The sequence below is a fragment of the Stegodyphus dumicola genome, chromosome 10 (assembly GCF_044657685.1).
Source record: "Stegodyphus dumicola isolate Sdum_Otavi_A_Nest chromosome 10, ASM4465768v1".
NCBI classification, from domain to species: Eukaryota; Metazoa; Arthropoda; class Arachnida; order Araneae; family Eresidae; genus Stegodyphus; species Stegodyphus dumicola.
The window spans coordinates 58,825,618-58,842,448 of NC_140777.1; the positions used below are offsets into that span (position 1 = coordinate 58,825,618).

Sequence of the window (16,831 nt, forward strand, 5' to 3'; positions counted from 1 at the left end):
CGGCCGAGACCACAGGCAGAGGCTAAAAAGAAGGTCTTCAAGGGTGACCGAATTGGAAGGAAAAGAAAGCTCATGGAGGAAGGAACTGAAGGGCGAACCCGCACAAGACGGAAGATCAATCAGACCGGAGTCTTCGCTACCTTCCAGGACTGGGCAGAAAAAAGGATGTCTGAATATCACAAAGATAAATCTCTGGAAGGAACCAGATTTCAACTAAGAAACTCCTGTTTAGATGCAGTACAGGTGAAAAATCTTGTCCATGGAGTTGATAATGTAAAACCGACTTTTTTAATTTCTAGTTTCTAGTGAGAAATGCTTGTAAAAGATTGGCCTCGCGTTAGATTCTAGAGCTAAAAGTTTTCAACAAGGTCGTTTTAGACCTCAGTTTCAAACTAATTAACTCTGGCGGGAAGTATGTAAGGATCCTAAGTTTTACTAATGTTTATTTTATTTTAAATCTTTACTATCACTTCTTATTTTCTACTTCCGGCCAGAATTAAAAGCTGTTAACTTTTTTATGCAAATTTGTCTTGCTAACGCCAAGTACTTAAGTTGTGGCTTTTTGCCAAGCAAGAGAGAGGAAGGAGTTATTAGAAGCAGGCCGCTTGCCATAGTAGTTTTTACTCGGTTGCTGGTTGCCTTCAAGGCCAGAGGTTTAATCCTCTTGATAATTTTAAACGTATCGTAGTTTTAGCAGCTCTCTATACTACATACGGCTTTTTGTTAATTAACGGCCAATCTTAAAGTAGGCACTTATATATTAATCCAAAGTTAGTTTTAGTTAGTAGTTTTATATTCTTACGTTCAGACCACAAGTGGTTGGTCTCTGTATTCCGAAGTCCGGAAATCATTGTAAAGATAGAAAAATAAAGGATTTCGTATACCCTTCCTGTGTGTATTGTCTACTTCACAATTTATTGAACATAGCTTTAGTAAGCTCCCTGTTCCGAGTCAGGACTGTTCATATTTCCAAAGCAAGTAAAGAGGAATAACAGTCCTGATACCTTGAGTATTATAGTCCCGAATAATAAAAGCATCAGTATCAGCTCTGAATAATAATACCTCCGCAGCAGCAGCAACAACATCAATAATAATAATAATAATAATAATAATCAAAATAATAATAGGAAATTTTATTTCTAAATAACAAAATAATTTGAGCCTTTTTTTAAATATTTAAAAGTAAAATTTTCCTTTTAAATTACAAACAAAAAAAAATTCAGCCTTTTTTAAAATAAAAACAACGAAATTTTGCCTTTTAAATAACAAAAAAAAAATCTTTGTCTCTTCTAAGTAATAATATTAATTATAGTAATGAAATTTTTGTTTCTAAGTTATGAAAAAGTATGCTCTTTCTAAAAAATAAGCATTAATTTTTATTATTAAGAAAATCTATACCTTTTTTTAAAAAAAAATAAAAATTAAAGGACTGACAACTTCTCAGCCTACCGTAGTTTCTCTTTACTAGCTAGCGTGAGCAATAGTTCTGCCATTTGGTTAGTTGCTCTTTTGTTTGGATATTAAAAGGTAGACCGGCATTTATCCAAGCTATGAGATATTATCTAAACTTCTGAATTGTAAAGAATGTTATTGTCAGTTATTTCTACTTGAACAGCAAGTAAATTTGTGTTACTTTCTTCGAGCTAAGATGAACAATAAATTGTAATTTTTTTTAAATCTTTTTTTTTTTCCCTTAGTATTCGGATATTGTCAGTTTAAGCCGTGATGAAAATTTGTCAGGCAGCCTAGAAGGTTAAATTAGTATTCAGATTAAGCAAAATTCCGTTTCAAACTTAAATTTGAACTAAACCACAATAGCAAATAGAAAATTAAATTACAGTAAAATTCTTGAGGATTGTACACAATTAACCGGCAATATAAAAAAGCGACGGTTTTGAAAAATCTAGATTTAAATTCGAAATTTAAGCCTACGAGATTAAGATTATGCAACGGGCTAGCAATCTTAACAGTTAAATGTGGAAAACCTTTGTGTTATTTTTCTGCCACCCAACGTAACAAGCATTATCCAACTAGTGAATCAATGAGGAATAATTCAGACTATAAACTACCGATCTCCTTGAATCAATGAAATGAATATGAACTTTGAAACTTTCCTGGAAAGTTATAAAGAACATTATTTAATGTCGTTATAGGTAAAAATTGAAACTTATGATCATGTTCACAGTTGACGAATCGAATGACAGATATTGTCTTGGTTTTAAAACACATTTGGTGCTCATGTCCAACATCTTGGACTCATTTACATATCCCAAGAAAATTAGTATTAGTGAGGTGCAGGCTTGGATGAAGACAATCTTATTCCCATCCCATTCTCTTAAGATAAGGAAGAAATAATCGGATGTATAACTGAGAAAGGAGAAATATAACGAGGAAGAGGAAAGATGAAGATAAAGAGAACATGTAGGACAAGAAAGTTACTTGGGAAGAAGGTGATGAAGGATTGCAATCTTTCATAAGATTTCCCCAGAAATATTATTGTTTGACCACACATGATGTTATGAAGCTTCATTGTATACACAGCGAATTTTTAAAACTATAGCAACAAACTTCTAAACAAGTAGACTTTCGAAGTTATACGCCATCATGCTAAAACATTCCTGATTTTTACTTTATAATAAATATGTTAATTTTGTTTTTTGAAATATAAAATCGTGTTATGTGCTTTAATTTTAAATAATCTGTAGGATTTTCAATAATATTTATTTAATTTTGGCCGACAGGTCAAAAACACTCGTACGCTGCAATTTCTACAGATGGCATCGCAAAACATGAAGTAAGTTCCAGACTTATATATATTCAATTATGGGAAAAACCTCTTATCCGAAATCTGCCTATTAAAAGGAATTCAAATCCTGTAAATTAATTCAAATTTAAAGGACTTAAAATTTCTGTATTTAAATTAATAAAGTTAAGTTGAAACTACGCAAGACGGTTTAAAAGACATGAAAACAATAGTTCTCATGCAAAAACAATTAATAATAATCTTTTAATCAAATAGTTTTTTAATATTTCATTTTAAATATTTCCTCACGGAAAACAATGTTCTGTGAAAGAGAAACGTGCCATTCAGTTACAGTTATGGTAATTAAAATTGAGGTCAACATCTTTGTTGCAAGAGATTCGCTTCGAAAGTGCCCCTCAGCTCCGCTCATCGCACTCCAAAAAACCACAATAGCGAGCCATCAAACAATATCAAATTCCTTTTCTCTTACTTTCGTTAGTGAAAGTAACTTGCCAATTAGAAGCGGCCTCTCCAGTTAAGCAGAAAAGCAAACCCTTTCCTACACATGTCGAAGCCTTTTTTTAACTAATTATTAAGGCGTACAAAGCAGAAAATAAAGAATAAATGCATTCGTAGAGAATTTGATTCTTAACTCCTTTCAACACGTACCATACATTTCTCTTGTTATGGGGAAGAAAAAAAAATTCTCTCACATTTACAAAATTAGGCCAGAGGCGTTACGATAAGGGAGACGTTTCACTGCAATCCTTATTTAGAATTTGCTCATTGTTTAAAAGCAATATATAAGAGAATATTCCCAATGAACTTTCAGTCAGACGGAATACGATTTACAGTCTATTAATAGTGGAAAAGAATGGATTTCCATGTGGTAAGTAAAGCTAAATTATTCTTTCAATCAGTAGTCTCAAACTCAAACTGCATGTGGGTCAGAATTTTTTTTTAATCAAAATGAAAATTTTCATGAACAAAATAAAAAATATTATAAAAAAAAATTAATTTTCTTATTAAATATTTACCAAAACAACAGTTATATCGCAAAGGAAAGACATTTTTGTTGCAAGACATTTTTGTTGGATATGCTTTGTAATTCAAATATTAAATACTAAACAGTTAATATTAAATTTTTAAATTGCAGCTAAATATTAAATTTTTAGCTTGGCAAATAATTCTAACATGTTTAATTAATTATTAAATAACTTACTTTAATTTAAATAAAAAATAAATTCTGAAAACATTACAAGTGGGACAAAACTTGAGAGTAAATAATAACAGTCTAATCTCTTTTTCTTATTTATCAAATTTTCTTTGACGCATGAATAAAAATACGTATGTTTGTATGCAAATAATTATAAACTTCTTTACTTCTGACTACAGCTTAGAATTTAACAAAGTTTCAGTTCTGAAAAAGTTCATAACCTTAGAGAAAATTTAATAGAAATTTTCTTCATTACGGATTGTAGATGCTCATCGATCAATCGGGTTCTTCTCTTATTAATTATTATTATTATGTAACTGCGAAAAAAATTTGTTTCCATACAAATCATACTCAAGCAAAGCCATTATTCGTAACTGAGCCAAAAATAAACAAAGCCAAAAATTCGTAAATGAGCATATTTATTTTTTGAAAAGTACGAATAAAATTTAATAAAATCTGTATTTTCAAACCCAAATAAGATTTATATAGTACTGAATTAATTATCGCCATTTATGGGTTATTTAGTGCATAACTGAAATGAATTCCCGAGCCGCATAAAACTTCTTCGAGGACCGCCGGTTTGAGATCACTGGTTTCATTCACGGCGAGATTCACAAAATTGCAGACTAGAGGCAGAATCTGTTACAATACAATCCTTGTAATTCTCCCCCCCCCCATAGTAATAGATGCAAATTACATCCCGTAAAAATAACTCTGGAAAATAATAATATATAGTAAGATTATACAATACAAATTTTTTTAACTTATACACTCACGTTTGTGAAAATTGCAACACCATGAAGGACTTACGCGAGTGAGCTGAAATTTTCAGGAAATGCAAAGTAGCGCATGATATGCAAATGATTAGAATTGCAAATCCGTAGCGCATGCGTATGCTGAGCAGCGCCCTCTGAACGGCTGAGCAGCGCCCTCTGAACGGCTGATGGATCCGAATAAATAGACGGCTGTAGCGAGGCGTGTATGGTTATCGGTGGTTATCTGCTAGTGGTAAACGTTAACTCAATCTGTACTTATGCCTCGTCGACGAAAGAGAGCGAGATTTGAACAACTTACAGAGTTTGAACGAGGGAGAATCATCGGCCTTCGTGAAGCTGGATTGTCGTATCGTGCAGTAGCCTCTCGTGTGCAGCGTAACAGCAGCACAGTGATGCGCGTTTGGAAGCAGTGGACGGACGAGTGTCGGACAACTCGGAAATCCGGGAGTGGACCCCGAAATGTGACGTCAGCTCGCGATGATAGACACCTGGTCCGCATGGCGCGGACGGACCGTACAGCTTCCTCTAGACAATTGGCAGCACTGTGGTCAATAGCTACAGGTGTTTCATTGTGTGCTTCATCAATTCGTAGACGTCTGCTGCAGTGTGGACTGCGCGCACGGACTCCTTTATACAGGATCCCCCTAACACACGACCATCGCCGCCTGCGGCTACAATGGGCCAATCAGCATAGAGACTGGCGTGCTGATTGGCAGCATGTCGTGTTTTCTGACGAATCCCGCTTTAATTTGTGGTACCATGATGGCCGCATTCGTGTCAGACGCTATGCCGGTGAACGCCACCTTCCGGAGTGCATTATCGAACGCCACAGTGGACGAACACCCGGAGTTATAGTCTGGGGCGCCATAGCATATCATAGACGATCTCAATTGCTACGAATTGTGGGCAATCTGAACAGCAACCGGTATATCCTTGAAGTTCTACAGCCCGAAGCTGTTCCCTTCCTTCAAAGCTTGCCAGGCGCTGTATTTCAACAGGACAATGCCCGCCCTCATACTGCTCGGATTGTTAAATCCTTCTTTGCAGCGCAGCAGGTACAGCTTCTTCCTTGGCCTGCGTGTTCCCCGGATATGTCGCCAATTGAACATGTGTGGGATGTCATTGGTCAGCATCTTGCTCGTGATCCTCGTCCTGTTGCGTCTGCAGACGAACTTTGGGTACGCGTACAAACGATATGGAATGCTCTTCCTCAGTCAGACATTCAAACTTTGTTTGACTCCATGCCACGTCGTGTAGCAGCACTTTTGCGGCGCGTGGTGGCCACACAAAATACTGATTCTGATCTCTTGTTCTTGTTTGTTTGCTTTGAACATTTAATCATTTATTTGTACCACTACCACTCAACTGTGTATTAAATTGCATTCAATTATGACGATTCCTTCTTGGTGTTGCAATTTTCACAAACGTGAGTGTATAATCTTACTATATATTATTATTTTTCAGAGTTATTGAAACAAAATATATATATATTTCACGTTTTTGTGGAATATTATTTTCCTAGTTTCAGTTCACTATGCATAAATTTACATATTTTAAACGAAGACCTAATTTATTTTCCCGAAAGAAATTGAAAAAAGGGAATGTCTAAGGAATTTTGATTGATTTTACTACAAATCTAAATTAAATTACAGATACACGACCAAACGAATGCAATTAAATTGTTTACTAATTCAATAATCAAGTATACGAATAAAACGCAAAATTAAAGAATTTAGTTTTTTTCAAGCCCGGAAGAAATGATTTCTCCTGATAAGTCATTACATCATATGCACTGGCTCACATCTGCTTTCGGACACCACTTGAGTTTCCCAGTTTTATTTGCAAATATCAGTTGCGAAATAATTTTTTTTCTCCCTTCCACTTTCAAACTTGCTTGTTTGGGGAAAAATTATTCAAAATAGTTTTTTTTTTTTTTTTTTTTTGGCGGGGGGGGCCGAATATCCTTTAACAAAATTTACACTTTTCACGCACTTTGGCGTTGATTCAACTCCAATGTTTGACAGGATTTAAATTCGGAAAATATGGAGGAGTTTCGACTACTTCAAGACAGGTGTAACAATAAGCGAACATTTAGGGATGTATGTTTAGCATCGTTATCCTACAATAACTTGAATGTATTTTGCATTCAAAGTTTTTTTGCATATGCGGTCAGATTTTCATTAAGCATATTCATAAATTTACACTCATCCAAATTATTTTTTATAAAAATTATTTTCTATTTCAGAGGCAACGAAACTTCTTCATACCATTATGCCTTTACCCTCATGCTTAAAAATAGGCAATAAGTTTTTTGGATTCAATCTTTTATTCCGTTTGCGCCCTACAGCCATTCGTCCATTGGATCCAAATATATTAGACTGTGATTCTTTTGCAAATATAACATTGTTTTAATTTGATAAATCTTTGCTTACCATAGATTCTGTGAACGCTTAACGTATTTTCCTTGTTCTCTTGTCGGCGAAGAACTTCCTTCTTGCTGTTCACCTATTGTATCCATATGCTCTAATGATTCTTCTACCTTCTAACAAAGTTACTTTATTGTAAACAGTTCTTCTAAATCCGCTGTAAGTTTCACATCATTAATATTTGGGGGTTTGTTGCTGCATAATGTTTGGCATAGCATAAACCGCCGACTCCTTCGTATTAGTGGGAATGTAAAGATTTCAGTGCATTTTCAACAGTTCCATGCAATTTCTATCGGTTTATAACATCAAGGATAGCTTAACGCTTTACATCAAGTATTTTTCGAATAATTTTACCATCTTTAAAATGATGAATAATGAAATTTATAACGGAACTCGTCATCAGTTTGTAGCGTCCTTCCATGTTCACTTCAGGTACGGAACTGTTAATACGTGCTGCTAAACAAGTAATAGTTTCCAAATGCAGATGATGATTCATGTGATGTATTTTAATTTAAAACAAAAAATGATAACAACAAGAAACTTCATCTGCCAGAGCACCTCACCAAAACATTCGAGTGTCCGAATTAGAGTTAGTTTTTACTAAGTACTGGGTAAATTATTTTATTAAAAAGAATAATTTCATGATATTTTTTGTAACATGCAAAATCCTGTTATCTCACTTATTATAAATCATAATTTGACTTTTTTTTTTTTTTTTTTTTTCCCGTGACGTTTGTATGCACGGATAGAATAAAGGACTCTATTCCAAAAAGGATCGTAAAATGGATTCAAAATAGTCTTTTTTCGTGATGTCTGTACGTACGTGCGTACTTATGCATCTCACATAACTCAAAAATGATTAGCAGTAGGAAGTTGAAATTTTGTATATAGGAGAAGGGTATTTCAGTGTTTTACATTTGTTCATGGTCATATCCAGGGCTCTACAGCTTCTCGCGGCTGAAACCGTAAGAAGAGACGGATGACGTACGTTCGCTTGCTAAGTTTTGCTCTTCAGTTTCTTAAGCATTTGCTTGAGAATCAAAACGCTTAACTTACTATAGTAATGTTAGCTTAACTTACTTTCTTTAGGAAATACTCTTCACTTATGCTAATAAATCTTTATTCTCGCATTACTTACATATCACTGAGACGATACAACTGAAAATACAAAAGGTGCTATTTTGGTAAACGGTTGCACGGATTTTGGCGATTTTTTTTAGGCGAGCGATACGTCTTATAGTACACCCATTGCTGGACAAGTTATTTATGGTAACCGATACTTTGTTGTCATTATTAAAATAATGCGTTTTATTATGCATAAATTCCGTATTTTAGCATTATTTATGTCTTCTAAATATTAAAAATCAATTTAATTTTGCGTTTTTATTTGAAGTAAAAATTTTATTGTTTATGTTATTTTATATAATTTTACGGTGTGGATGATGTAATCAATGACGTCACCTTCCTTTAAAAGTTATACTATAAATTTAATCTAAGGTTTTAAACATTATTTATAGCTGTTAAATATTAAAATACAATTTAATTTTGCCTTTTTTTAAAATGATTTTATTATGTATGATTATTTAAATAATTTTAATTCTATGCGTGATATAATCAGCTCCCTGATTGGTTACTGAATATTTGTGCATTACGCGCCATTTTAAAATTTTATTATTCATCTCTTTGAATTCCTTAGATTTCAAAGGGAACGGATGATTTAAAAGATTAATGTTGTTATTGGTAAGTACCAAGAATTATTGTTATCGGAATCAAAAAATTGTTCTTTGAAACCTTATTTTGGCCAACCTGGCTTTATTAATCAAAGATGTATTTATAAATTATTACAAGAGTCACAGGAAATTTATTTTAAATTTTTGGAGGAAACCTTGCTAATTTGCTTCTTCAATGAAGTGCGAGAAATGTGGATCACAGATGAAAATCGTTAAAAGAACTGATTCTGAGGGCGGCCGCATATGGTATTGTGGTCACGGTGGAAGAAATAACCGCTGTAACGGTAAAAACAAGTATTAAACATTCCTCCTTTTTTACCGGCAGTAAACTTCTAATTGCTGTTATTTTAGCTCTAGTGTACGAAGCGTTCTTATTTACTTATTTTAAAGTATTTGAATTTAAGTAATATTTTTATTCTTTTAAACGTTAGTATGATGGTTTTTAATTCGATATTCAGTTTAAGTAATATTTTAATCCAACAATATTTTTATACTATTTCATTACTATATGAAAATAATAATTTAACCTTACTTTAGTATTTTATACTCGTAGTAAATGTATTTATTTACATTTGTCTGCCATCTTAAAAAATAACGTTTTCAACGAAAAATTAATCCATTATTTTTAACGATATTTATTTTTTTAAAGTTTCGAATACTTTACTATGCGCAAAATACGTAAAAACGGCGTTTTTCAAGATGGCTGACGATTGTAAAAACCGCGCCAACAATTGCGCCAAAGTAAATCGCGAAAAATCCGTGCAACCGTCTACCAAAGTAGCTCCATGAAAAATTACTATGCGCACTTCAAAAAAACATTACCGTTCAAAAATCGGCTTCAATGAAAATCTAACCTTTCGTTGCCACTCGGAGAAAACATATTTAAAATTAAATCAATACGTTGCGTTTACAGTATAATAACCAATATGAGCCAAGATACATGCATCTATGTATGAACTAGTAATGTAGTTACGTCATACTAAATTAAACTCTAATATGCTTAAAACATAAGCTTAAACTAATTTTTTTAGGTCGAGTGTATCCTAAATGTAGTAAATCTTTTTCATAATCATCTTTAAATATATGTAAAGAATAACATATATCGACTCATCGATAAATATATGTAAAGAATAACGACTCATCGACAACATAGGTAAATTTCTATACTTGCGCAGAATTCTTTTTGCCGATTCTAATGAATAATTTAGAATACCATTTAGTCACAAAGTAATTTGCATTATAGAAGTATTAAATAAAAATATTCAAGTACACGTTGAACATACATACTAAAAGCCTTACTCATCTGTCTGGTTAAAAATTAATTAATGCTAATAATAGATTTCATAACACATTAAAATGAAACAAATTTCCCCTCTTTCATTTTTGCTTTTCAATTAGCATTGATAATGAGTAGTAAAATTTTGTATTCTTTTGAATGACTATTATGCAAGCATTGTTATGGATCATCAGTGCTGACCACTACACTACGAAGGCATGCTAAGAAGGCAGGAGAAATACCTTATTAAATTTATTTTTCATCTACAAAGCCAAACAGTTATTCTGTAGTAACACAACCTCTAATACTTTTACTTTTACACCGGAGAACAAGGGCACCATTGCATGGTGAACTCGAGGTTCACCTCACATGGGCCAGGGAGGGGTGGCAGCCCATGCAGCTTTTATTTTAAACAAAAGAAAAAGTTTACATGGGCAACAATGCCAGCAAAGTACAGAGATTTCGACTTAGTACAATATTTACATGGTACAATTAATAAAACACTACACAATAAGATCATGCTATTTAATACATACTAGATAATATGGAGCAATAATATATTAAATAAAAACATAAATAAACACAATATATAAACAAAATATAGGCAATTTTAAAAAAATATATTAATAGAATTCAAGATATCTTAACAAATATTAATTTAAGGAAATGGCCTAGTAACATTGCTTTGACAATATAATTTTGAAAGTGCTATGCATCCCATACAATGCAATATTTATTTAATGCAAAATTTAAGTAAGTTAAGTAGAGAGTACTTGCTCCTATATAAGGAACCTATGAGAGTCACCACTTGATTATGAGTTCATACATCAATAAGATGAAGCATAAGATAGTCATTATTAACCTCTAATACTATCGAATTTTAGTTTGGAGGGAAAAGTCGTCTTAAATAATTTCAGCCATCTTCCCTCATCATCTTAACATCTTCAGAAATAACGGCTTTATGCCTTCTTCAATGCTCGTTCACTCTTCGCTCATCTTTTGTGAAATAGTATACGTTTTCTATCTGAATACATATACTATTTCAAAAACACGTCTCCTTTAATGTTGTCTAGATAAATGCATCTTAGATATCCTAAGATCCGTCATCTGAATGCGTCTTCTTAAAATCGCCTTTTTTGATAAATTTCATCCTTAAGCATCATCTTCTTTCTTCTTAGAATGGTTCACGTCTTTTAAAACAATAATCCGTTAGTCAAATCGGAAGAAATTTCTCAATTCGCGAAAAATTCTAAATCATGAATCATCAGAATCGATGTTACAAAGGCTTTCAATTTTCTTCCTGGATATTCTGAATCTGCTTTTCTGCTTCTTTTTTCTCACCTTTCGTTTGTTCCGTCTTTGCTTTCTGTATCAGTGTCTTCGTCATGAGATTTTCTGACTTCTGCTTTTCAACCTTCTTCAGTGGTCTCTATAGTTTCTTCGTCTCCAGTGGTTTCTTTTACTTCTTTGTTGCAAGGTATTTTACTGAAGTTTTTCTAGCGGAATTAGCATTTAATTCAACATAAACTCTGAACTGAGATTGTTCTTTGGGAAAATGTGTGTTTTCAGATTCTCCTTCTGCACTTGTGTTTCTCCTCGGATGGCTTCGAATCCAAGTGTATTGCGTTTCCTTGAGCTTGCACTAATTCGTGATTCAAAGTGTCATTTTCACTGACCAATCTGTAAAGCACGTATGTCATTTTGTAAGCAATAATCTTTATATGGCCTAGACTTATTTTATAACTTTTATACTTTCATCAATTTCTTGAGCTTGAATTATCTTAAATGTTATATCAACTTGAATTGTCATGCATACAGGGTTTCTACTCAAAGCGTCAACATGTCACATACGGGTACCAGATCTGTGTTCGATTGTGTAATCGTAATCTTGTAACATTAATGCCGGCTTAAGTTCAGGAGAACATACCTTCTTATCTATCTTCTCGAATTAAATTTACTTGATTACTAATATCTATTAAAGCATCAATTTACAATTTACCTAAATTAACAGTTTTATGCATTTCTTTCTGATAAGTCTGAGTAATTGGAGTTAAAGTCTTTGCATCTTGGATATTTTTAGAAGACGTTTAGGAATAACTCACGGCTTTGTGCCCAAATAAATTTCATTTAAGATACTTAAATCCTTTACTCTGATTATTACATGAGTTCGATTTATGACCTTTACTTCCACAATTATAACACCTTGGCTCTTTACTCTTATTAGGTATAGTGCATGTTTTATTTTCTGTGTTAGTACTTGAATGGCCCACATTCTTCGTATCTGGAATGCGAATTTTGTCATATATTTTTAATTTTTCTTTAAATTCAGAAATGGTTTTACACCCATACAACAACAAAAATATCGCTACTTGGGTAGGGTATTCATTAATTACATAATCAAGAATAGATGAATCATCAACAGAACCACGATTGACTATTTCTCGCATTGCAATTAAAAACACGAAAAGGGATTCACTAGGTTTTAAATGTTGTTTCTATAATAACTACAGTCAAAAGTCGCTAATTCGGAAACCCATAATCCGGACCTCAAAGCTACAAACTTTCTGCGCATGCATCGCGTTGACGCATGCGCGTAAAACCATTACGGCTGCGAATACGCGTGTGCAAAATACGTTTACGAATGCGCGTTTAATGTATAACGGACAATATAAGCTAAGCTAAAATTATCTAATTCAGTTAATGTTGCAGATTGCGTTGTTCCTTAATCTTCGAATTGGGTTCGGCTTATTATTTTTTGCAGACTGTTAGAGCAATTTTATAAAAGTAAGCTTGAACTTTCGATTACGTCAAATAGAATTTCTGATATATATTTACTAATATGTAAAGCAGGGATGTCAAACTCATAGGTACACTTGGGCCAAACAAACAAGGTTTAACTTTAGGCGGGCCGAAAAAAAAAAATCAATATTCATAGAAACGTAGATTTATTTCGAATAATACAATAATAAACATATATATATATATTTATATAGAAAAGAACAAGAAAAATTTAATGTTTACGTCCTGATACTTGACATCTCTTCTCTGCTATTATCTTTCCTATTTCGGGAGAAATTTTGTTTGCAGTGATAACTTTCAACGCTGACCCAAGGTGAGCATCATTAATACGGTTTCTAATAGGAGACTTATTACCTTTTATGACTGAAAATAACTGCTCCCACCGATAAGTGCTACCAAACATGGAAATAATTTCATGTGCGAATTTTCGAGTATTTTCAAACCTGGCTGGTAAATATTTGTAAAATTCAGGCACGCCCACTTCAATGAATTTTGCCTTCAAATTTGAGTTGCATTGAATTTTGATCACCTCCATTTGCATATGGCTGGGTACTGAGTCAATACTTATTGAGAAAAATCGAAGAAAACAAAAAAAAAAAAAAACACAAAAAAAAAAAAAAAAAAAAAAAAAAAAAGATTGTCTTCGAGGGAACTAAAATCATTAAACCTCGTTTCAAATTCAGTTGTTAAATTTGCAATTTTTTCTGCGTATTTTTGATACGAACAAGTATCGTCTAAACTTGATTTGTTCATGCTGCACGTCGGGAAGTGCGTCAACTCTTCATTTTTAAGTTGTTTTTCCCAAAGAACTAGTTGACATTTGAATGCTTTAATTATGTGAAACATGTTCGTAATGATATGATCTTTTCCTTGTAACGATAAATTTAAATCGGTTTTAAGTGTTTGGTTATATCAACCAAGAAAGATAAATCTTGTATCCATATTGGATCGTAAAACAAACTTACGTCTTGATTTTTCGTTTTTAAAAACTGACATATTTCTTCTTTCAAATCCCAGAATTGTTTGAGAATCTTGGAGCAAGATAACCAACGTACCTCGGTATAGTAGGACAAACCCGAATATTCACTATCTAACTCACTTAAGAAAGCAGTGAATTGACGCTGATTTAAACCTCGAGATCTTATAAAATTTATAACTTTTTTTATATATGACAAAACATTCTCCATATTTATTACTTTCGTGCATAGAACTTCTTGATGTATAATACAATGCATATGATGAATGTTTGAACCGTGAATTTCACTAAGTTTTTTTCTTAGTAATGCTACAAAGCCCTTGTATTTCCCAGTCATTGATGGAGCGCCATCTGTAGCTACAGAATTTAATTTTGCCAAAGGTAGATTGTATTTCTGCAGAAGTCCAAAAACACAAGTAAATATATCTTCTCCTGTGGTAGTACCAGGCATCGGTATTAGTTCCAGTAATTCCTCAAAAATGATAAAATTCTTGTCACAAGAACGAAGAAACACTGCTAATTGAGCTTTGCCGCTAATGTCCATGCGCTTTCGAAACTAGATGATTTTGCTTTGATCTGATCACTTAAATTCGCGGCTAAATCAGTAACTCTTTCCGCAACTGTATTTCGAGACAATGAAATTGATTGATAAGTCTTCACATTTCCAGGACAAACAATTTCTCCAGCTTTCATTAGGCATTCCTTGATGAAATCACCGTCAGTAAAAGGCTTCGAATGTTTAGCTATCATCTTGGACAAGACGTAGCTTGCATGTACCGCCGCTTTACTTTCTTGCAATACTTTACTAAACATGGACTATTGCTTTTTCACTCCTAACTTGAGCTCTTTCAACTTTTCTTCTCTCATTAATCCTTCGTAATTGTTATATTTCGATTTGTGTTGTTCGTAATGACGTTTAATATTATATAACTTTGATACATTAATAGTATTATTACATATCAAGCGGATTATTTTATCTTTTATTTCACAGCAAAAATATTCTAATTCCCATTTTACTTGGAATATTCTATGTTCGTCAGCGATTTTTCGTTTAATTTTACTACCACTTGGTTTTGATATAGACATACTGAATACAAAGGGCTGGAATAAACATGGTTAACATTAAAAAGTTAACAAAAATTTATTCTTTCCACAAGAGATAAATCAAAATGCTGAAATATTTCTTCAAAAATATTCTAACAATATCACAAAATGTCAAACGTTTAGCAAAAATCAATTCAAAACAGAGAAACTAATTCTATCTCACAGCGAAATCGCTACAAATCAATCACAGCATTAAGTAAACAAACAGTTCGCTAGAACTACAGCTACTACTGAGATGAGTTGTTTGTTCTCGGCTTTTATAAGCTTTATAATTAATTTCTCGAATATACTGGAAACATCTATAAATATCTGGATTTTTGTAGATGGCAACAGCAATTACGAGATATTTATTTATTAGGTATTAAAGGCACGCGCTATTCTATTTTTAACCTTCCAACACAGCTGTCTTTTCAAAAATCGTCTGCGTTGCTAAGGCAACATGAAGCAAATCTAATTACAATTCTAAATAAATAATAAAAAAAAACTAAATAAATAAATAACTATGAAATCCGTAACAATATTTGCCACTTCGCTCAAATACCACCGTCCCTATATGTACATAGTGTATAGTTACAGTAACTCATGTGCCTCAGTGTTGTACAAGAACTTTAGTGTTTAATTTCTCAGACCAAGACTTCACTGAATTGTGATATCTACTATTTCAAGATGCATTGGGCTGTGGACAGTTCACGGGAGGGTGACTCCCACGTGACTACCACTGTCCAATCTGTGTTTTACAGAAAGGATGAATTTGAATATTTTGTTTAGCTAATCTGTTGCACTTAGTTGTGCCATTTGTCTTTATTTAGATCGTGATATTAGTTTAATTATTCCAATCTAGATAACCTGTTTCAAAACTTGATAATTATTAATATTTACAATATTTCTCATTGTACGCGTAAGCTGGTGACCACCCGCGTGACAGGCTCCTGCCAATTATCTCCCTTACTCCTACATTTCACAAAATTTGACAAGTTTCGCCTAGTTGGTGCGGCGTAAATCGCCTTAATTAAAAACTTAAGTACCAACGCCTTAGGGCAATTTACCAACAGAGACGGTTAAAGTAGCGGTTGGCTACTAATTGCCGCCTAGCCATTGACTCGATTTCGATTTCCGTAACAATATGAATTAAGTAATAATAAAGCATTGTACAAAACTATGATTGGAAAACTGAGACCATGAGTTCGACCACATTCGGCTATCGGGGGATGCGTACAAGTTCTGAGTGCACGTGTTCCCCAAAAGCCGAAGGTAGCTGAACGCAAGCTACTCACACGCATTTGTAATTTAAGTAGTGTGTGTGTCAGCTCGCTGTGAGTAATCTAACAACACTGAATAAATTATCGTTAATTACTTAGCAGTAAACATTTCATTTTTTTCTTCGTTGATATGGTATTTTATTATTATATATTATTATTTGCCGATATATTGGCCGGGCCGCAAAAATATTTGTTGTGGGCCGCGAGTTTGACATCATTGATGTAAAGGATCTACAAAGCGAAAGTATGTTTCGAAGTCCATTAAACAAAAAGTGGAATTACTGCAAAAAATGGATAAAGGCATATCCTTTATCTAAACTTTAACGTTTGTTTATCTAAACTTTGTTTATCTTTAACACCGCGGTGCGCAATGAATTGGAAGTTGATCTGTCAGCACTATCCTTATCTTCAGGGCAGATGTTTTTATTTTATTTGGCTTATAATTCCTTACTAAATGATGTATTTCATCTCGATGTACTCCGTCTGTCTTTGATATGATTTAAATCAAATTCCTCATCATTATAAT

The 16,831-nt window shown here is 33.2% G+C and overlaps 1 protein-coding gene across 3 annotated transcripts in view; it reads left to right on the forward strand.

The window, feature by feature from the left end:
• LOC118193671 (uncharacterized) overlaps positions 1-16,831 on the forward strand; it is a 119,580-nt gene that overhangs the window by 99,110 nt on the left and 3,639 nt on the right. Inside the window, exon 1 of one of the 3 annotated variants that reach the window (XM_035364793.2) lies at positions 3,497-3,632. The exons of the other annotated variants lie outside the window; for them this stretch is intronic. Coding sequence (XP_035220684.1) covers positions 3,618-3,632 — 15 coding nt within the window. The 5' untranslated portion in view covers positions 3,497-3,617. Of the gene's footprint in view, positions 1-3,496; positions 3,633-16,831 lie in introns of those variants that run through there. 3 annotated transcript variants of the gene reach the window in all.